This window comes from Eleginops maclovinus, chromosome 12 (genome assembly GCF_036324505.1).
Source record: "Eleginops maclovinus isolate JMC-PN-2008 ecotype Puerto Natales chromosome 12, JC_Emac_rtc_rv5, whole genome shotgun sequence".
NCBI lineage: Eukaryota > Metazoa > Chordata > Actinopteri > Perciformes > Eleginopidae > Eleginops > Eleginops maclovinus.
The window spans coordinates 3,521,167-3,544,175 of NC_086360.1; the positions used below are offsets into that span (position 1 = coordinate 3,521,167).

A 23,009-nucleotide genomic window follows, 5' to 3' on the forward strand; every position below is an offset into this window, starting at 1 on the left:
CCAACAACTTCCGTTACAGATTTCAAAATAAGGCTTGTGTTTTTGCATTTCCATTTGTGCAATAAGAGCATGGAAACATTTCATTGGACAACAGAGTAGGTTATTCGTGTTCTTGTTTAAGAAATCAGCCCAAATAATTATTGAAACAAAAAGCGCAAATTAATAACATATGTATACATAACTGTAGACATAGACTAATTTTGTTCTAGCAACTGTTCAAAACCAAATTTAGAAAAAAAACACTGCTCTCTGCTCATTTAAAAAAATAAAGCTTATGTTTTTGGATTCTCATTTTTATAAGAGCACACAAACATTTCATTGGACTAGTAGTTTATTCTTGACCTTGGAAACAGCATTTGAGAAATCTATCAAACCTCAATGTCCCTTGTTGCTGTTCTGGCGCTGTCCATTCGTTACACATTGTCCATCAGAGGCTTGAACCTCAGCTGTTCAACCAATATGGATGGTAAATATGAAAAAGCCCTGGAATAAGTGAAAAATGTTCACATCTAAAATGTCATTACAGGAAACTAAACTAGAACCAGCACCTTATTGTGGTGGAGAGATTTGTGTGCCCCGATGAACCTGGGGGCTGTGTTGTCTGGAACCTTGTGTTCCTGGTAGGGTCTCCCATGGCAAATTGGTCTCAGGTAAAGGGCCAGACTAACATTGAAAGTTAGTTCCCGATGGACCAGACCCGGGCGGCAGAAGGTGGCTTTGGGGACATGGAACGTCACCTCTCTGAACCAGAGTGGGCGGTGTTCAAAGCTTCGCCTGGGAAGCTGGTGTCTCAAGGTCTTAGGTGCCTCAAGGGGCAGTAACCCTCAAACCTCCTGGTGGACACCGGCGGTCAGGAAAGCCGTCTGACTGAAGAAGGAGGCCTTCCGGGATAAGTTATCCCTGGGTACTGCTGACGCAGTTGCAATGTATCGACAGGCCCGAAGGGCAGCAGCAGGTGTTGGAGAAGTTCGGAGAAGCCATTGAGAAAGACTTTCGGTCGGCATCAAAGTTGTTCTGGAAAACCGTCCGACACCTCAGAAGCGGGACGCAAGGAACCATCCAAGCTGTGTACAGTGAGGATGGGACGCTGTTGACCTCAACTGATAGTGTGTTAGGGCGGTGGAAGGAACACTTTGAGGAACTCCTGAATCCGACAACTCCGCCCTCTATGTTAGCGGCGGAGCTGGAGTATGAAGAGGGATCAACACCAATCTCACGGGGGGAAGTCACTGAGGTAGTTAAACAACCCCACAGTGGCAAAGCCCCGGGGTGGACAAGATCTGCCCAGAAATGCTGAAGGCTCTGGGTGTTGAGGGACTGTCATGGTTGACACGTCTCATCAACATTGCGTGGAAGCAAGGGCGTCAGCAGTTTTTTGAATGTGGGGGGGACACATTTTTGCGGGGGGTCTGGGGGTCCACCCCCATAAAATTTTGAAAGAAGTAGATTCAATTTCCCGCATTCTGGTGCATTTTACATTCAAAATGATCTCCCTCTTTCATTGTTTTTCCTTGGAGCCGACATGGTCTGCAATTACTGACTACTATTATGTTTTAGTGTAATACACAGAGGACTGACACTGACAACTTTTTGGGCACTTTATTTTCTTTTAATGAGAGCAAAATATGAGGATTTAAAAAATCAAAGAGTGAATTAGAAAAGAATGAGGTAAATTTGAGGCAACATATAGCCCTATTTTAATGTCATGCAACAAAAAATCTTTTGAAAAAAAAGTTATGAGGAAACATAAAATGTGTACCTAGGCTACTCAGAGCCTATTACCATCAAACTTAGCCCTCTTCAGTGCCCTGCAGAACATACAACTATAACTCAATACAACCTTACAACCTGTTAAAGACTTGCTTTTACTATCTCCATCCTTTCCCCAAAATTGTTGATTTCCCTTTTTTTTGTCCTTTCATTAAATGTTCTATATCTTCTCCTATAATCATATTTCTGCCCTATTATCTGTATCATGCCTATAGCAGGATTTTTACAGTTAGAACAAAAGGAAGAGATCATACAAAGGCTCCAAAAGTGTGACCTCTTTTGTCATTTGCAGACACAAATGACTGGCAAATCTCCCCTAAGTCAAGTTTGTCAAGATGCTCCTGGTGGATGTGGCAAACAGCCACATTGTGCGCTTTTGAGACATTGAAGAGCGCAGCCACCTCTTAAGCCTTCTCAAGGCACTAAAACTTCTCGCAGCTTCTGCTGAGGAGCATGGCACAACAACAAGAAGCCTGACCAACACTTCTACTTGAGTGAACAAACCTCGAACCTCTGGCAGCATAGCTCTCAGGGTATCCACCACTTCACTGACCGTGCTGCAGGGATACTGAAGTTTGAACATTGCCAGCTGTACCTCCAAAGAATGCTGGTGTAGTTCTGGGTAAGAACTGACCACATCCACATCCTCCACCTTTCCAGTTATTAACACCCTTTCCAGTATGTTGAGTGTTTGGAAGCTGCTCTGGTCAAAGCGCTTTGTCAACTGGACCTCAACTACATCCAACATTTTAAAGAATTCTATTCTGTAGAACTCCTCAGGGGAAGTAGTCTAAATGCAGGTGCATTTCCTGTGAAGTGCTTTGGGGGTCTCCGGATATGAGGAGTCTGGATAGCCTCAATGTCCAACTCCTGGATCATATCACAGGCTTGGGTATATGTACGATGAAATGTTTCATCAGATCTCTTCACTTGAATTGTGTTTTTCACACAATCAACCGCAGCCAGCATCCCTGAGACACTCACTGTCTTGCTCTGAAGGGAGCGGTTGAGACATTCAAGTTCTTTTAGAACTTCAAGGGCCATAATCAGGCTGAGCAAAATGTGCCCCTTCTGAAACCTCTCCAGAAGCCCCCTTGCAGTTATGCAAGTGTCAGAGGAACCAGATGCCATTTCCTCAAGACTGACCAAAATCTTTTCATATTGATCTACAACTGCCTGGATAGCTACCACCCTCATGAGCCATCGTGTGGGGCAGAGGGGTCTCTTCCGACTGGGCAACCTCCTTAAATATTGTCTTATATTTCCCAGATAGATGGTACAGGTTGCCAAGTTTGTGGACTAAATCCAGCGCATCAGACACAATAGTGCTTGTGCTACAGGCTGTCTGAGTCACCAGATTAATGCAATGAGGACCACAATGAACGTAGAGAGCAAGAGGCTGTGTTTCCTTTATGACTGCCTGAACGCCTTTAGCTCCACCTGCCATATTGGCAGCCCCATCATAGCTCTGCCCGCGAAGGCAGGATAAGGGCAGGTTCAATCGAAGGAGGACATCAGTTGCCATCCGAGCCAACTCTTTCCCTGTTGTTGAGGAGACTTGATAGAGGCCTACAAAGTCCTCATGAGGTAGCAAATCACTATCTACATAGCGTAGGCATATGGCCTCTTGTTCATTCCCAGACAAATCTTGTACTCCATCAATTATGATGGAGTATTCATGGACAGGATTTCGAGGCATAGTCGTGGGGGAGGGGGTCTGCAGTTCAGTGGGCTAAGGATTGCACTACTGCTTTTTTGCAGATGATGTGGTCCTAATGGCTTCATCGGTCTGTGACCTTCAGCACTCACTGGATCAGCTCGCGGCCTGAGTGTGAAGCGGCTGGGATGAGGATCAGCACCTCCAAATCTGAGGCCATGGTTCTCAGCAGGAAACCGATGGACTGTCCACTCCAGGTAGGGAATGAAGCCTTACCCCAAGTGAAGGAGTTCAAGTATCTCGGGGTCTTGTTCTCGAGTGAGGGAACAATGGAGCGTGAGATGGGCCGGAGAATCGGAGCAGTGGGAGCGGTACTGCAGTCGCTTTACCGCACGAGAGAGAGTGACGAAAAAAGAGCTGAGCCAGAAGGCAAAGCTCTCTGTCTACCTCTATCTCCCTTAGGGATAAGGTGAGAAGTTCAGTCATCTGGGAGGGACTCGGAGTAGAACCGCTGCTCCTTCGCGTTAAAAGGAGCCAGTTGAGGTGGTTCATAAATGCAAAATGTGTATTTCGTATCAAAAGAAACATATAAATGAAGGCAGGATTAATTAAGTTAATAATTAACTCTGCATTTGTATTGTTTAACTTTGCTGTTTGTTTTTAATATATTGTAGCATTCGCGGCTCCGCAGCATGGCTGGCTAGCTAGTTGAATAAGGAGGACACGGAGGATCCAGTTGAACCAGAGAACCACGTTTTATTACCCTCACCACAGACTTAACCTCGGGGTTGGAAGACTGCCCAAAACAACAAAACATGATAGACTATCTATGCGGCGTACGTTCTTCTCCCCAATTGTCTTTCTCTCTTCTTCTTCGCTTTCCTCAATCTCCGCAGCTCCACACTCTTCTTCTACTCTCTTAATTCCCACCCCCTCTTTCTACCGGCCCTGTCCAGCTAACTAGGGCCTAACCCTAACCCCCCCCCCCCCTCACTTTTGAGTCTCTTCCCCATCAGCACTGCAGGGTCGCTACAAAAATATTATGCATTTCATTATTTGTTTGTATCTCTTAAAAGGATATTTTGCACTATTGGAGGAGCCTGGGAAGATTTTGGTTTTTTCATTGCACATGATCTACCTGTTGACAGTCCACATATTTGAATATTATTGCACTATGCAGTATTTTCTTAAACTGTACATAATGTAATTTACATTCTTTTTTCTCTGTATCTATTTTACTAGTTTATTGCACTACATTTGACAGTTAAGCCTTTGAATCTATTAATCTTTGAATGTGTATCCACGAATTTCAGACACGTTTAGTAAAAATCCCATTTTATACATAATGACCATGCTCGTGATAAAAAACACAATACTTTGACTTTATTTTGAAGACGAAATGAGAACATTTCCGGGGGTTTCCCTGGCTAAATGCGTCTGCCTTGCTGCAGCTCCTCTCTGCTCTGCTGGACCAATGATCCAGCGCAGCTCAGCCTGCTTCCTGACGGGACTCGCCTGGATGATGCTCTTCTGTCGGGCTTGCGGCGCCTAGCGGTCCACGTAGTAACTTACAACTAAACACAGCATCCTCAGCATCTGTCACATTTAACACACGAAACCCATGAGAATTGTCAAAGAGAAATGGGTCGTTGTTGGCAATTATTGATAAAATTACGTTCAGCTGTGTTTGCTGTCTTGAACACACCCCGCTGAGTATCTCGACATTGCAAAGGGGAATAATGGCTGCACAGGAGCCGTCTCCACCATCCACCCTGGAAGGCAACAAACCGGGCTTCCCAAAGAAAATCCTAGTTAACAACCTGGACGACGAGCATTTGTGCAATTCGTGCCAGAAAATCCTGAGGAGGCCCCTGCAAGCTCAATGTGGCCACCGCTTTTGTTCGTTCTGCTTCAACAAAATTGTGAGGTGAGTGTCAGAGCTGTGGAGCTAGCACCAGAGATGGCACCAACCCTGCTGCAAATATCTTTCAATTAAATACAAAAGCGTACGGTAATATGTCACACTTTATACGACTACAACGACAAATAACGATAAATAGATAGTAAAGAACCACTGCAAAATTCGGCGTACAGGCAATTCACCTGTCACCTTCATCTCTGTATATCTCAGCCTGTGTGACCGTATACGTGAAGGCACGACTGGTGCCCTCGTAGTCTGGCCCCGATAACCTCTGCCCGGAGCAAGGCACGGAGTTACCAGGAACGTGCACAGATAGACCTCAAAGGGGGCTTGAGCACCTGCCATTTTGCCCTTTGAGAATGTACTTTAAAAAATAAAAAATTAAAGGAAATGGTCTAACATTAAGCGAGAAAAAAAACCAAGCATTTCAGATAATTGTTAGGTATTTAAGGTAATGCCCCTAGGTTCTGCAATATCTTCTATAAAAGTTGAATATTATGTGTGAAAGGCTGCAGCTTATAATTATTGATGTAGTGCCAATGTTTTTTTCAATGAACGATAATAGTTGTTTTATTTGTAAAATGTCTGAAATCACTTCTTACTATAACCATGGTTGAGTTATTCAATTGACTAATTTTGTTCAATAAAAAATTGACTCAAATTACTCAACATATTTCTTTACAGGCAGTAAAGTAACAGAAAACAAAGAAAAAAATCTCGTCGTATGCCTCAAAGCCAAAAGTGTTTTTTTGTGTGAAATTCTAAAAAAACATAATGACTAATAATAATTACATTAATAACAAAAATCTGCCAAAATATATTTTTAACTAATAAGCTGAAAAATAAATTATAATTATCATTTTAGTCATAAACCAGTTCTGTTCAAAACCTGTTTAATAAACTAATAAAAATGTTTAAATTCTACAAGAAATAGTTTTTGATTTCATTTTCTGTTTCGAACTTATCACTTTATCAACTAATGGCTTAAACTCTATATGTGCGACAAAATTATCTCTACTGAACGGTTTCTCCGTTAGCAGAGTGTGACTGCAGACTTTAGATGGCGCTTATGGTCATCTTAAGTATATATACTGTGTGACAGATGGTAAATCATAAGTATTTTTAATGTGTCTTCACTAATCTCATGTTTGCTTTTCCCCCTTTCAAGTTCGGGACCTCAAAAATGCAGCGCTTGCATCAAAGAAGAATTGTTTGAGGAACCCACCTCCATTCTCAAGCAAGGCGGTGTACGTACAGTTTTTACACTACATATCGTCTTATTTATTCGTTTTTCGCACAATTACCCCAAAACCCGCTGGGCTAATTTAAAGCCTCCATCGGAATTTAAAAAAACCCCCACAATATTATAGAAAACACCAAATGATTTTCTACAAAAATGATAAGAATTCAAAAGTGATTGCAAACTATTGGAAGAACAGATAATCAAAACAACAATTCAATGTTACAAAAAGTAAGGAAATGTGATAACGAAAAAAGTGTATGTATGTATTTATGTGTAGTAGCATGTGAGTGTGTGCTTTTGTGTTTAAGGGGGATAAAGAAATGTGAAATGTCACTATAAGTGAAACAAAACAAAACAAGAGAAATACGGTAACTCAAATTGGATACATGGATATCAAATACAAATGGAAAAGCATTTACAAAAACGCAGATACAATGGTCTTTTATTTAGATGATATTTAAAACATTGTATACAGGAACAGTGTTTTCTCAGGTGGCCTTTCCATAATTTGGTCCACTCAGTTGATCTGTGCAAGTGATACACTTTGAAGGATCGAGATCTGAGGAACTTTATAACATTGAACCTGTGATTTTTCTACATCCCTTTTGAAATTCTCAGGGATATTCCATTCACCAGGAAATGTGTTGTAGAGAAAAACTTGTATTTGAGAAATGTAATTCTCTGGCTAATTTAGTTGCAATGTGTTACATTAAATACTGTATACTGTATGTGTGCATTTAGAGAAGCTCTATTCTGCTTTTTGGGGTTTCCCCTTTCCTGCTGTGTGTTCTATAGGTTTTAGTGCATGTAAATGGTCTGCAAAGGCTAAAATCCCTGTGTTCCCTCCAGAGGGAGCTTCTCTTCCACACTTCCACGGGTCTCTGAACTTCTCGGGGTTCAAGAGGCATGCAGCCCGACAGAAAGCTACCTTCTGTTGCTTTGGCCTGCGCGCACTCCTGTCTTTTTCTTTTCTTTTCTCCGAGCCTGTAGCTCTGCATTGTGAGCCTGCAGCTCTGCATTGCGAATCTGTTTCTGCAGCCCTCTTAACCAATAGTAAACAGGTTTACTGAGTTACTATTCTACCGGCAAAATTATTCCTCTGGTGTCGGAATGTCTCGCGATGTTTGTGAATTCTTAGAAACAGAACACCACATCATGTCAGGGTTAAAATGTGTTGTAACTGCGTTACTGAGAATTGTAACGGGTATTATATTACCCACATTTCAGAAGTAATGCGTTATATTACTGCGTTACAGCAAAAAGTAATACATTACTGTAACTCTGTTACTTTTGTAACGCGTTACACCCAACACTGCTGTATTGTGTCCTGAAACTGAACATGTGCTAATAGAATTAGAGCCAGGAGAGAAAATAGAGCTCGTCAGGAAAATGATGCACAGTGTTTGTAATGTTCTCAGACTGTTATAACAAATCAACATCAACAACCTCTGCTTCTTCACGCAGGCCTTTCCTGACAACGCATCACGGAGAGAGGTTGAGGCCTTGTCAGCTGTCTGTCCCAACGAAGGATGCACGTGGACGGGAACTATCAAAGAGTTTGAGGTAAAGAAGGCTGGGACATTACACCCATACACTCATTCTGAGAGTGGCTGCTGTACCCACTGTCTCCGCCCTTTCTAAACACCATAATGACGAATGTTTCTGCCACTGATCACTGGTTAAAGGAAGCTTTAAATTAAACAGGCTTTGGGAATAACGAACTGTAACTCGACAACATAATCAGGAAAAAAAAAGGTATCTGTATTCCGTTAAAGTTACATAAAAAAGATGTAATCAGATTACTGTTATATTTCTAAAAACCTGGGGTTACTAGAAGATTTCAATGTTACTAATAACTAAAAAGAGCATTTTTAGTTTGTTAGGCTAATACTCTGGGGATGTCCTTTTATGCTCTTTGGGGGTTTCCCTCTCTGTAGTGTGTTCTATAGGTTTTTGTGCATGTAAATGGTCTGCAAAGGCTAAAATCCCTGTGTTCCCTCCAGAGCGAGTTTCTCTCCTACACACTCCCCCCTGCCTGAAACACCTCCACTGGACTCCTTTGTTTACTTCCGTAACATAGTGACACCATTATGCAACACTCGCACTTCTTTTGGCTACTGCTCCAACACATTGTACGTGATAGGCTAAGGCAGGGGTGTCCAAACTACGGCCCGGGGGCCAAATGCGGCCCGCAGGCCATTTGTAATCGGCCCCCATTAAATTCTAAAAGTATAATGGAATATGGCCCACAAATTAAACTTCTGCTGGTCTTATATTGAACTTCTCAAATATATATGTTCAAATATATTAATGAGCCCAATTTCAAATAATTTTAGTCATTTAGAATTTAAAACATTTTCAACAAATCTTAGTTGATATAAAAAATAAAAAAAGGTATTTCTATAACAAGGTTGAAATGTAACCTTCATATTTACTCACATTATCAGCAATCTGCGGCTTCTGTTTTAAGGAATGAGCTGCCAACAAAATAAATGAACCCCTAAAGAGAGACGAGATGTAGTCTGTTTTTTCCTTAGACCATTTGAAAGTATTGCGCATTATTCACCTACATTTGATTTGTTTTGCTAACTTATAACTTAACTTATGAGGCGATATTCACCTCTATACGTGGCCCAACTCTCCGTATATTTTTCTGTACGTGGCCCTCGGTGAAAAAAGTTTGGACACCCCTGGGCTAAGGGGTACGTCACATCTCTAAGCGGTTGATCAATGACAACAGAGTCGGCCAGCTAACCAATCAGAGCAGACTGGGCTCTTGTTTCAGACAGAGGGTGGAAAGAGGTGCTGCAGCAAAGGCAGTATGAGAAACATAAAGAGCTTTCTGAACATTAAAGCATGGAGACATGTCCCAGGAGAGACACTACATACATTTGAACCTGAAAATGAGCAGAATATGTCCTCTTTAAAAACATGCGGTTTTTTTTGTCCTGGTTATGTTTTCTTTTGTGCTGACCCTCAGGCCTGCCATGAGGGAAACTGTGACTTCATGATCATCCTTTGTCCCTCCTGCAAAGAGCTGATGAGAGCCAACGAGCAGGAGCGCCACAACGAGAGAGAATGTCCTGAGAAGACGCTCAACTGCAAATACTGCAAAGAGCCCTTCCTGTTAAAGAACATAAAGGTCAGACTGTCATCCCACTGTGAGTGTTTCATTAAGGAAGAGATTTATGTAAGGAATAATGTTCAGCGAGGCGGTCAGTCATGAAAAAAGAACACCAACCCCAAATTAACTTATAATTATAATTATAGAATTCATTATTCATAATCCTAGGTAAAAAAATAAAAATGCAATGGAACCTTGAAGTCATTAACATCTGTATGGACAATTTACTAGTAAATATTTCAGGGAACACATTGGTTCCATGAATGAAAGAGACAGCTTTGTACATGGTCAGGTAGGGTAGCTGGTTAGGGCCCAACTGACCCCTACACCTCCACTTCATTTGAGCATTCACATCAAGGGTTCGCCACATTAAGCGCCGCTCTAAACCAACCAGTGGGGAGTGTAAGTTAATAAACCTTCCAACAGGAAGCCTGCATCGGCCCTTTACCTGCTGCCCTACCTGACCAGGTGCCTTCCACTTTGTGTCCCTCATGAAACACTCACTATTAACGGCTAGCTTCATAAACTCTTGTCTAGTCTAGAAAAATGATAGACGTGCTCATTTGATAGTAACATTTTGTATATTTACAGGGACGGTTGCAAAAACCAAGCAGCTCATAAAGAAATCGGATTTAAAACAAAAAAAAGAGATTTACAAAAATAAACTTTTAAACGTTGTTAAGCAAATTATAACAGATCCATGTATGGCGAAGAGAGGGGAGTTTGTCCCGAAGCTTGCCGCTGTATTTACACGCTCCACCTGAACGAAGGAGCCTCAATTAGCTGAGACTTCAGTTGGAGTATCTAGGCGTTGAATTGGAATTGGGCCCACGTCAAGAAATGCAGGCTTCCTGTTGGAGCGTTTAATAACTTCCTGTTGGACGGTTTAATAACTTCCTGCTGGACGGTTTAATAACTTCCTGTTGGAGGGTTTAATAACTTCCTGTTGGAGGGTTTAATAACTTCTTGTTGGAGGGTTTAATAACTTCCTGCTGGAGGGTTGAATAACTTCCTGCTGGAGGGTTTAATAACTTCCTGTTGGACGGTTTAATAACTTCCTGCTGGAGGGTTTAATCACTTCCTGTTGGACGGTTTAATAACTTCCTGTTGGACGGTTTAATAACTTCCTGTTGGAGGGTTTAATAACTTCCTGTTGGAGGGTTTAATAACTTCTTGTTGGAGGGTTTAATAACTTCCTGCTGGAGGGTTTAATAACTTCCTGTTGGAGGGTTTAATAACTTCTTGTTGGAGGGTTTAATAACTTCCTGTTGGAGGGTTTAATAACTTCCTGTTGGAGGGTTTAATAACTTCCTGCTGAAGCGTTTAATAACTTCCTGTTGGAGCGTTTAATAACTTCCTGCTGGAGGGTTTAATAACTTCCTGTTGGAGGGTTTAATCACTTCCTGCTGGAGGGTTTAATAACTTCCTGTTGGAGGGTTTAATAACTTCCTGTTGGAGGGTTTAATAACTTCTTGTTGGAGGGTTTAATAACTTCCTGCTGGAGGGTTTAATAACTTCCTGTTGGAGGGTTTAATAACTTCTTGTTGGAGGGTTTAATAACTTCCTGCTGGAGGGTTTAATAACTTCCTGTTGGAGGGTTTAATAACTTCCTGTTGGAGCGTTTAATCACTTCCTGCTGGAGGGTTTAATAACTTCCTGTTGGAGGGTTTAATAACTTCCTGTTGGAGGGTTTAATAACTTCTTGTTGGAGGGTTTAATAACTTCCTGCTGGAGGGTTTAATAACTTCCTGTTGGAGGGTTTAATAACTTCTTGTTGGAGGGTTTAATAACTTCCTGCTGGAGGGTTTAATAACTTCCTGTTGGAGGGTTTAATAACTTCCTGTTGGAGGGTTTAATAACTTCCTGTTGGAGCGTTTAATAACTTCCTGCTGAAGCGTTTAATAACTTCCTGTTGGAGCGTTTAATAACTTCCTGTTGGAGGGTTTAATAACTTCTTGTTGGAGGGTTTAATAACTTCCTGCTGGAGGGTTTAATAACTTCCTGTTGGAGGGTTTAATAACTTCATGTTGGAGGGTTTAATAACTTCCTGCTGGAGGGTTTAATAACTTCCTGCTGAAGCGTTTAATAACTTCTTGTTGGAGGGTTTAATAACTTCCTGCTGAAGCGTTTAATAACTTCCTGTTGGAGGGTTTAATAACTTCCTGTTGGAGGGTTTAATAACTTCCTGTTGGAGGGTTTAATAACTTCCTGCTGGAGGGTTTAATAACTTCCTGCTGAAGCGTTTAATAACTTCTTGTTGGAGGGTTTAATAACTTCCTGCTGAAGCGTTTAATAACTTCCTGTTGGAGGGTTTAATAACTTCCTGTTGGAGGGTTTAATAACTTCCTGTTGGAGGGTTTAATAACTTCCTGCTGAAGGGTTTAATAACTTCCTGCTGAAGCGTTTAATAGCTTCCTGTTGGAGGGTTTAATAACTTCCTGTTGGAGGGTTTAATAACTTCCTGCTGAAGCGTTTAATAACTTCCTGTTGGAGGGTTTAATAACTTCCTGTTGGAGCGTTTAATAACTTCCTGCTGAAGCATTTAATAATTTCCTGTTGGAGGGTTTAATAACTTCCTGCTGAAGCGTTTAATAACTTCCTGTTGGAGGGTTTAATAACTTCCTGCTGAAGCGTTTAATAACTTCCTGCTGAAGTGTTTAATAACTTCCTGTTGGAGGGTTTAATCACTTCCTGCTGGAGGGTTTAATAACTTCCTGCTGGAGGGTTTAATAACTTCCTGTTGGAGGGTTTAATAACTTCCTGTTGGAGGGTTTAATAACTTCCTGTTGGAGGGTTTAATAACTTCTTGTTGGAGGGTTTAATAACTTCTTGTTGGAGGGTTTAATAACTTCCTGCTGAAGCGTTTAATAACTTCCTGCTGAAGCGTTTAATAACTTCCTGTTGGAGGGTTTAATAACTTCCTGTTGGAGGGTTTAATAACTTCCTGCTGAAGCGTTTAATAACTTCCTGCTGAAGCGTTTAATAACTTCCTGTTGGAGGGTTTAATAACTTCCTGCTGAAGCGTTTAATAACTTCCTGTTGGAGGGTTTAATAACTTCCTGTTGGAGGGTTTAATAACTTCCTGTTGGAGGGTTTAATAACTTCCTGTTGGAGGGTTTAATAACTTCTTGTTGGAGGGTTTAATAACTTCCTGCTGAATCGTTTAATAACTTCCTGCTGAAGCGTTTAATAACTTCTTGTTGGAGGGTTTAATAACTTCCTGCTGGAGGCTTTAATAACTTCCTGCTGAAGCGTTTAATAACTTCTTGTTGGAGGGTTTAATAACTTCCTGCTGAAGCGTTTAATAACTTCCTGCTGAAGCGTTTAATAACTTCCTGCTGAAGCGTTTAATAACTTCCTGTTGGAGGGTTTAATAACTTCCTGTTGGAGGGTTTAATAACTTCCTGTTGGAGGGTTTAATAACTTCCTGTTGAAGCGTTTAATAACTTCTTGTTGGAGGGTTTAATAACTTCCTGTTGGAGGGTTTAATAACTTCCTGCTGAAGCGTTTAATAACTTCCTGTTGGAGGGTTTAATAACTTCCTGTTGGAGGGTTTAATAACTTCCTGCTGAAGCGTTTAATAACTTCCTGTTGGAGCGTTTAATAACTTCCTGCTGAAGCGTTTAATAACTTCCTGTTGGAGGGTTTAATAACTTCCTGTTGGAGCGTTTAATAACTTCCTGCTGAAGCGTTTAATAACTTCCTGTTGGAGGGTTTAATAACTTCATGCTGAAGCGTTTAATAACTTCCTGCTGAAGCATTTAATAACTTCCTGTTGGAGGGTTTAATAACTTCCTGCTGAAGCGTTTAATAACTTCCTGTTGGAGGGTTTAATAACTTCCTGCTGAAGCGTTTAATAACTTCCTGCTGAAGCGTTTAATAACTTCCTGTTGGAGGGTTTAATCACTTCCTGCTGGAGGGTTTAATAACTTCCTGTTGGAGGGTTTAATAACTTCCTGCTGAAGCGTTTAATAACTTCTTGTTGGAGGGTTTAATAACTTCATGCTGAAGCGTTTAATAACTTCCTGCTGAAGCATTTAATAACTTCCTGTTGGAGGGTTTAATAACTTCCTGCTGAAGCGTTTAATAACTTCCTGTTGGAGGGTTTAATAACTTCCTGCTGAAGCGTTTAATAACTTCCTGCTGAAGCGTTTAATAACTTCCTGTTGGAGGGTTTAATAACTTCCTGTTGGAGGGTTTAATAACTTCCTGTTGGAGCGTTTAATAACTTCCTGCTGAAGCGTTTAATAACTTCCTGTTGAAGCGTTTAATAACTTCCTGCTGGAGGGTTTAATAACTTCCTGTTGGAGGGTTTAATAACTTCCTGCTGAAGCGTTTAATAACTTCCTGCTGAAGCGTTTAATAACTTCCTGTTGGAGGGTTTAATCACTTCCTGCTGGAGGGTTTAATAACTTCCTGTTGGAGGGTTTAATAACTTCCTGTTGGAGGGTTTAATAACTTCCTGCTGAAGCGTTTAATAACTTCCTGCTGAAGCGTTTAATAACTTCCTGTTGGAGGGTTTAATCACTTCCTGCTGGAGGGTTTAATAACTTCCTGTTGGAGGGTTTAATAACTTCCTGCTGAAGCGTTTAATAACTTCCTGTTGGAGGGTTTAATCACTTCCTGCTGGAGGGTTTAATAACTTCCTGTTGGAGCGTTTAATAACTTCCTGTTGGAGGGTTTAATAACTTCCTGCTGAAGCGTTTAATAACTTCCTGTTGGAGGGTTTAATAACTTCCTGTTGGAGGGTTTAATAACTTCCTGCTGAAGCGTTTAATAACTTCCTGTTGGAGCGTTTAATAACTTCCTGCTGAAGCGTTTAATAACTTCCTGTTGGAGGGTTTAATAACTTCCTGTTGGAGCGTTTAATAACTTCCTGCTGAAGCGTTTAATAACTTCCTGCTGAAGCATTTAATAACTTCCTGTTGGAGGGTTTAATAACTTCCTGCTGAAGCGTTTAATAACTTCCTGTTGGAGGGTTTAATAACTTCATGCTGAAGCGTTTAATCACTTCCTGCTGGAGGGTTTAATAACTTCCTGTTTGAGGGTTTAATTACAGAATGTCCAATGGACATAAACACAGAGACTATCCTCCATGCCTTCACAGACATGTTGCTGCAAAATGTACACTTAACATATATTTAGTCAAGTTCTTGTAATGATGCCTTACTGCACCTGGATCAGATATCTCTCACATTGCATACTATTTTTAGGCTCATGATGAGATCTGTCCAAAGTACCCGATGATCTGTGAGGGTTGTGCAAAGAAAAAGATCCCCAGAGGAAAGGTACCCCACGTGTTTCTGTTCAAGCCATTTCTTATGGTTTTGTTGCATTGGTCTCATTTACCATTTCTTCTGCAACCCTTTCTATAAATCATAAGCTTCTTTCATTTTTTTGTTTTGCAGTATGTGGACCATATTAAGTTCTGCACTAAATTTAAAGCACCATGCAGATTTCATGTTGTTGGCTGCGATACGTCTGTAAGTAGACATTTTCATCATTATTTACTATGTGTGTGAAAAGCTTATATAACCACTACTGGATCAGGTAATAACTCCAAAATTCAAAAAAATTACCCTTTTGTGGACAGAGAATTTATTAAAAACCTAAAATAATGTTAGTAAAACCACAGTCTTTCAAAGAGTTAGTTTGCAAAGGTATTAAACACAGGCATGCACACTTGTTGCTGTATGCCTGCAAATGAATCCTGTGTGTGTGTGTGTGTGTGTGTGTGTGTGTGTATATTGCATGTGCTTTGACTTTTTTCTAATAATATACAACATGACTGTTTAAGCCTTTATTTAAACTGAAGAAGAAAAGTGAAATCATTTCGTACTGTTTACAGATTCAGCAAAATCATCTGGAATTTAATAAAATAAGTGATTGCTGCTTTTGTTTCTTCAATATTTAATGAAACTACTGAACACCAAAATGCTTTTGATGGCAATCCAAAAAAGTGGTGTGATAGTGTAAATCTCTCCCGAGCAGGTGGCAAATGGTGTGTGTGATTGTGTGTGTAAATGTGTGTGTGAATGCGTACTTTTGATCTAAAAGTGTTATTCTGCTTGTGTCTTTCTTTGAATGGAGGTGGAGAAAGAGAAGGCCCATGACCACGAGAGGCAGTGCTCGTACGAACACCTAAACATGCTCTTGCATTTCATCATGGGCATCAAGGTCAGCCTGGAGAGCCTGCAGCCCCAGAGCCTGGAAGCAGCTAGCCACAAGCTGCAGGAGCTGCACCAGTCCCTCCGGGAGCTGGAGCTCAAGATGAGCCAGCTGGTGGGGGGAGGGGGCGCTGCGGTCCCCGTGCAGGGTGCATGTGCCACGACCGTGGCCACCTCCTTCACCCCGCTGCCCAGTGGCGTGGCGGCTGCGCTGGAGCTACAGCTGCAGAGCGAGAAGGCCAAGGTGGTGGAGCTGAGCCGCCGCTCCTTGAAGCTGGAGCTCAAAGTCAGCACGTTCGAGAACATCGTGTGCGTCCTCAACCGAGAGATGGAGCGCTCCTGCACCATCATGGAGGCCTACAACCGCCAACACAGACTGGACCAGGACAAGATCGAGATCCTCAACAACAAGGTGACCTCTGCACTGCAGCTAGCATCAAGCTAATGATCCAGGAGGGATATAAGGTTGTCATGGCAGCAGAACTGAATTGAATATGAAAGAGTGGCTTGTTCTGATCATCATGGTTTTCCATCAAAAGGCAGATCCTTCAACAAAGTAAAAATGTGAAATCCTGCAATGGTATGCTTACTGAATTAAAAATAAATAAGCAACATCATCGAAACGATCTTTAAGTAATTAATGTGAAAGTACTACATTTAGAGAAATCTAAAATAACAAAACTTAAAATAATTCAAAATATATGCAAACATTACTTTAATATTTGTTATTTATTTTCCATTTAATCGACCAAGCTTTTCTTGTCTAAGCTTTTGGTTAGTTTAATTTCTAACAAAATGTCACATGTTTTTTTATCCTTTGTTTCAGCAGCTTAACGAATGAACGCTTTTCCCTAATGTTTTTTCATTTTCTATATCAGCTGTATCAACTTAGTTTATAAATGATTACAAAACATGAAGGAAGGCCGTCGTATAGCTCAGTGGGTAGAGCAGGCGGCCATATACTGGGGTTTGATCCCCATGCGGTGGACCCGGGTTAGAATTCCCTTTGCCGCGCATCTTCCCCTCTGTCTCTCTGTTTCTGACCTGCACTGTCACTATATTTAAGGCACTGGTTGCCCAAAAAATTCTTAAAAAAAACATGAAGGAAAAACAACAAAATAAATAAATATAATGTTTTATAAACTTGTGTTTTTCTGCAAAAACCTGAGGCATGAAAATAAAATACTCAAGTAAGGTACCTCAATGTTGGTACTGAGTAAAATACATGAGGGATTGCAATACAACTCTATAGAGACCTATATCCGTATACATAATTACCAAAAGCTGTTTTTAACCATTAAATTCCACAGAGCGTGTGTTCAGTCAAGACCAGAGGTAGGAGAAGTACTCAGGTCTTGTACTTCAGTAAAAGTAGAAGTACTCAGTTCTTGTACTTGAGTAAAAGTAGAAGTACTCAGGTCTTGTACTTGAGTAAAAGTAGAAGTACTCAGGTCTTGTACTTGAGTAAAAGTAGAAGTACTCAGGTCTTACTTGAGTAAAAGTAGAAGTACTCAGGTCTTACTTGAGTAAAAGTAGAAGTACTCAGGTCTTGTACTTGAGTAAAAGTAGAAGTACTCAGATCTTGTACTTGAGTAAAAGTAGAAGTACTCAGATCTTGTACTTGAGTAAAAGTAGAAGTACTCAGATCTTGTACTTGAGTAAAAGTAGAAGTACTCAGATCTTGTACTTGAGTAAAGTAGAAGTACTCAGATCTTGTACTTGAGTAAAGTAGAAGTACTCAGATCTTGTACTTGAGTAAAGTAGAAGTACTCAGATCTTGTACTTGAGTAAAGTAGAAGTACTCAGATCTTGTACTTGAGTTAAAGTAGAAGTACTCAGATCTTGTACTTGAGTAAAGTAGAAGTACCAGAGTGTAGGAATACTCTGTCACAGTAAAAGTCCTGCATTCAAAATGTTCCTCGAGTGAAAGTAGAAAGTACTCTCATCTAAATGTACTTAAAGTAGCGACAGTAAAAGTAGTCATTGTTTGATTGGTCCATTTCAGAATAATATCTCTGATATGTTTTATAATTATTGATCATTAAAGTGTTCTCAGAGCTGGTAAAGGTGCAGCTAGTTTGAATGGCTTTGTATACTGCAGGGTAGCTGCTGGATTTACTCCAGGTGAACTAAAGTCTGATTTAAGGGCTGATTATATTTACCATCATTAATCCAGATCTGTAAAGTAACCAAAGGGATTAAACACATGTAGTGGAGTAAAAGTACACCATTTACCTCTGAAGTGTAGCGTAGTAGAAGTACAAGGCAGCCAATAATTTAAACACTCAAGTAAAGTAGAATTCTCTCAAAATGTAACTTAAGTACTGTGCTTGAGTCAAAGTACTTTACACCACTGGTAAAGAATCACGGACAGATTTGTTCCTGTGCTGCAGGTGCGTCAGCTGGAGAGGACGGTGAGTCTGTGGGACCTATCCATCGTGGAGATGGAGGGGAAAATGAGAGAGATGTCTGCAGCCACATACGACAGCATCTTTGTGTGGAAGATCTCCGACTTCACCAAGAAGAGGCAGGACGCCGTGGCCGGCCGCGCCCCAGCCATGTTCTCCCCCGGTAATCACTGAGCTCTGACCCACACAGTGAGGAGCCACCGGTCTCATTAAAGGCTTCCACTGTCACAGCACATACAAGTAGGGCTGTCAACCAGGGTTTGGAGGAAAATACAATCCGTTGTAGTTACTATTACATTTAACTAAATACTATACTAGTATTTAAACCTGTGATTAATCAAACTTATTGTTGTGATTATTGCGATTACATTTCTTAATCGATTGACAGCACTGATGAAAAGACATCATCAAACTTCTAAAATGTTTTCCAGCTTTTTATACCAGTAAATACGGCTACAAGATGCGCCTGCGGATCTACCTGAACGGCGACGGGACGGGGCGGGGAACACATCTTTCGCTCTTCTTCGTGGTGATGAGAGGAAACAGCGATGCACTCCTCAAGTGGCCTTTCAACCAGAAGGTAAAAACATTAGTTTTCACTGACAAAACATAATGAATCAAACCATCAAACTTTATTAATAAAGCAATTTTCATATCAAAAGGTAACATAAAGTGCATCCTAGTAATAACTTTGTGATGACTAAAAACACTTAACAGAAGTCAATAAGCACAGGACTCAATAATACAAATCTAATTCATTAAAAGGCAATTAAAAAAGCTCTCAGCTCTGTAAACATAATGCCACCAGGCACTTGTGAATATATAAGTTAATATATCCAGAGGTCATAAGTAACTGCATTAATGCTACTTAATACTTCAGCTTCCACTACAGCATGACTTTAGTTAATTTTCAGATTGAGATTCATAATTCAAAACATAATAAACTAATAAATGTGATAGTATAAATGAAATTACTAGGGTTGGGAATCACCAAGCTCCCCACAATTGTATTACTTAAGCCACGATACGATAGTATTGTGATTCTACGATATGCTGAGTATAGCGATACGATATATTACGATATGGCGCATTTCTGATTTCTTTCTCCGCTAACTCCACCTTTGACTTTAGCCATGGCCATGACCGCACAAGAAAAAGCTCTCATAAGATTGCTCTAAAGCTCACTAATAATCAAATTGGATCTTGTATGTGTTCATTTACAGAAATGTAAACTATGGTTGAATTTAGGTTCCACTAAAACTTAATTTAAGTATGCTTAATAGATGTCTTACAAAGTGGTCTGGAAACTAGAAACTAATAGATTAGAATAAGCTTTGTTTTCTCACCAACTCTTTATACTATCACAATGTACATATACACACACATATTTATTGTTATTTTCTTAAAAAACTAGCCACATGTTTTTGAGGGAGCTCCATTGTGTTATTATTTTACTTTGGCTAGAGGTAAGCCATCTGACAGTCTTTATGCTAAGCTAACCACGTCCTGACACCAGTGTAAAACTTGACACGAAAGGAAGCTGCTTTTAGACCAACGTTTTGACATTAAATACATCCGGAATATCCTAAATGCTTCGTGTGTCAAGGTCACCCTCATGCTGCTGGACCAGAACAACAGGGAGCACATCATTGATGCCTTCCGGCCAGACATCTCCTCCTCGTCCTTCCAGAGGCCCGTCAGCGGTATGAACATCGCAAGCGGCTGCCCGCTCTTCTGCCCGCTCTCTAAACTGGACTCCAAGAACTCCTACATACGCGACGACACCATGTTCATCAAGGCCATCGTCGACCTCACTGGGCTCTAGGTAAAGAACAGGGGCCATCTTGTTGCTCCTCACCAACTTAATATCCCCGGTAACTGCCATCTGTCTTCAAGGTCTGTGTTGTTTATCTTTGGTTTCGGTATGGATTGTTGGAGGGAATATACAAAGTTCCAGCAAGAAGATGACTTTACATTGACCAGTGGCTCCTCATAAGTTTGTGTTCGACTAAAACATTGATGACTTACCAAAGTGACTGGAGAAGTGAACTCAGTATACATTGTGTGCCAGTATATGCCTGGGGACAGGTGTTCATGTTTATGAGCCGAAACTGTAGAAGCTGTCCATTCATGTTTAAACATTGTTTCCTGCTGCTAAAGTCCAAACAATAATGCTGCTAATTAGCATCACTTCAATAACAATTCCATCCCCAAAACATTTCCACGTTTCTTTGGCTACAACAAGCTAAAAGGACACGACATATGGCCTTTAGAAGTTTAATTGGCTAACGTGCTAGCAAAGTGTATGCTATACTCACATGCAGTTGTGTGGTAAGTAAGCATTTTACCACTTCTGTTGTTTTTTCTAACGTCTGGGGTTAACAAAGGTTTTCCTCAGGTTTTGTACCACGATATAAATACGCCAGTAAATACCACACCGGTGTCCGAAGCTATGTGTAATAAAAACAGCAGTTGGTAACAAGTCTAATGACACTACTAAATGTCCTCATGCTGAACATTAGCCGCATTAAGCTAAGCGGTGTTAACGAGAAACCATGCGCTAGTCATGCAGCTGGTTTATAGCCTTACATTACCATTTTACTACTGGCAATTGCATATACTCTTCACAAATCATTAAAGTGTTTTAATTATGTGGAGATTATCCTGCTGAATTAAAGTGTTGTTAGTTAGTTGTTAGTGTCATAAACGTTTGTGCCAAATATCTTATTTTCTGGAGTATTTGAAAATCCAATCAAAAAATCTCTTTGATTTTTGTTGACAGCCTCTTGCGATGCCAACTTCCTTGTTGGCCTACAAAAAGAAGAAAACTCCAAATCACTCTATACAGAGTAACATTAGTGTCTTGTCTCTGGCCACCGGTGGTTAAAAACCTCAATATTTTTCTCCTTTAAGTGCCAGCTACTTCTGAGGGGCATTTATGGCTCTTGAGCTCGTAAGATGTTCCACTATGTTCTGCAGCGAGTCTCTAATCTGATCTGTCTGCAGGTAGGTTTGTACAGTGGGTTTATCAGACCCTTTTCCTGGAAATAACTGCAGGCTGCTGCTAACCACATGAGTTCCATGAATTCTCACTGCTGTGTGTGTGTGTGTGTGTGTGTGTGTGTGTGTGTGTGTGTGTGTGTGTGTGTGTGTGTGTGTGTGTGTGTGTGTGTGTGATGATGGTGCACCTAAGCTTGCAACATGCTTTCTGGCCCGAGTGATATTAGTATAGCTGATTCATCCCAAATTAGATGTGTCAGAAGTAGCACTACAATGAGCATCAAAGCCAGATTTATACACTCAAAAAATACTGTTAGAATGAATACAATAACAAAAATTAAAAATACATTTCTGTAAAACTCGACTTTAAATTGGCAGATTTGATACTGGTCTGTAGCTTTTTAGATTAGAAGCATTTGTTGGTCTCTTGCTGTCCTAGGGCCTTTAACTCCTCACACAGAGCTTTTTTTCCACAAAGTCTGAGGCAGATAATATGTTTCTCTAATCACAACTATATCCCTAAAAATTCTGGCTAAGTTGTGTGTAATATTCATAACTGTAAAAAAGATGTTGAAGCTTCGGTGAAGACACGGACTTATATTTCCTGTGGCTGTTCTTTACACAGATGTAGAGACTTTAATATGGAAGCAGAGTTGAGCTATAAAAAAGAAGAAATGGTTGATATTATTGTAATATTTCCTGTTTTTGGCTTTCTGGACAGGTTCAAACTGACCTACCTATTACAGAAAACAAGTGCCTGTAACTTTATTATGTTCCCTGTGCTGTCCTGTGAGTTCAAACTTACCAAAATGTGGCGCTTTGATTTTGTTCAGTGTATTTTTCATTGGTATTTTTTATTGTTGTCATGTGTGAACCTCCCCCCTTAACCCATTGATGTGACTAAGAATGTAGTGATTTTCACAGATGATTTTCATGAGCATCTTCATCCAAACTCATTCAGCATGCCTTCAAACCTGAAGCTCCCTGTGCATGAGATGTTTCAGTAGAAAAAAGTAAAGATTTGAATTATTTTTATGATCAATATATACAGCATAATATCATATTGTGATATCATTTTGGGACTAACATTGACTGTGCTGATTTGGAGATGTGTGCTGCTGTGAAATGTAACATATCTGATCATTATATAGATTGTATTCTTTTATTTATTGAATCTCCAGACTCCAGCCGGGGAACCGTGTCCCATCCGAGCGGTTGTTATGCTGTATCAGCGATATTGACTCATTGGAAATGCCACACTGCCTCACTGTTATTGCAACAGAATTAACAATATGTCAATGTGATGTATGTGTTTCAGTCAGACTGAAAGCTTTTCTTTACATATCTACTTCTCTGTGTATGGCCTGTGTTGAGATTAAGATGAAATGCTTTCATCTGTAGCAATGACATCAATCTGCTTGTTGTTCTCTCTGCTACGTTGTGTGGATCGTAACTCGTGTGTTAGTGAACTCCTTGTACTAGCAGAAATGTATTCCATATTTGTAATTAGTTTTGTTTTATTAAAGGTTCTAAGATGCCGTCTATGCAAAGAAGGTTGATCTTTATCAAGTTTGTAAAGTGAACACTTACTACTACAGCTCATTGTAGCGTAGATGTTAAGGTTTACCACAGGGGGGCGCACAATGCTCTCCGTACACACAAAGCTGCAGCAGGCCAGAGTTTGTTTGGTTTTTAAGAACATTTTGACATATCAGTCAG

At 40.4% G+C, this 23,009-nt stretch overlaps 1 protein-coding gene across 1 annotated transcript; it reads left to right on the forward strand.

Annotated features, from left to right (window-relative positions):
* The first annotated feature begins 5,166 nt into the window (after nucleotides 1–5,166).
* On the forward strand, nucleotides 5,167–22,685 carry LOC134873839 (TNF receptor-associated factor 2-like). The gene is made up of 10 exons (XM_063897720.1): nucleotides 5,167–5,354; nucleotides 6,517–6,595; nucleotides 8,056–8,154; nucleotides 9,572–9,733; nucleotides 14,929–15,003; nucleotides 15,124–15,198; nucleotides 15,806–16,294; nucleotides 18,276–18,453; nucleotides 18,722–18,870; nucleotides 19,897–22,685. The coding sequence occupies exons 1-10, from the start codon at nucleotides 5,167–5,169 to the stop codon at nucleotides 20,113–20,115; spliced, it is 1,713 nt and encodes a 570-aa protein (XP_063753790.1). The 3' UTR covers nucleotides 20,116–22,685.
* The last annotated feature ends 324 nt before the right edge of the window (nucleotides 22,686–23,009 follow it).

What these genes read in the sequence shown, in the direction of transcription:
- LOC134873839 (XM_063897720.1), top strand. Translation starts at nt 5,167, where the DNA reads ATGGCTGCACAGGAGCCGTCTCCACCATCCACCCTGGAAGGCAACAAA. An exon ending in TCCTGTTAAAGAACATAAAG is followed by an intron (nt 9,734 to 14,928) that starts GTCAGACTGTCA and finishes TACTATTTTTAG; the next exon opens with GCTCATGATGAGATCTGTCC. An exon ending in AGTGGCCTTTCAACCAGAAG is followed by an intron (nt 18,871 to 19,896) that starts GTAAAAACATTA and finishes TCGTGTGTCAAG; the next exon opens with GTCACCCTCATGCTGCTGGA.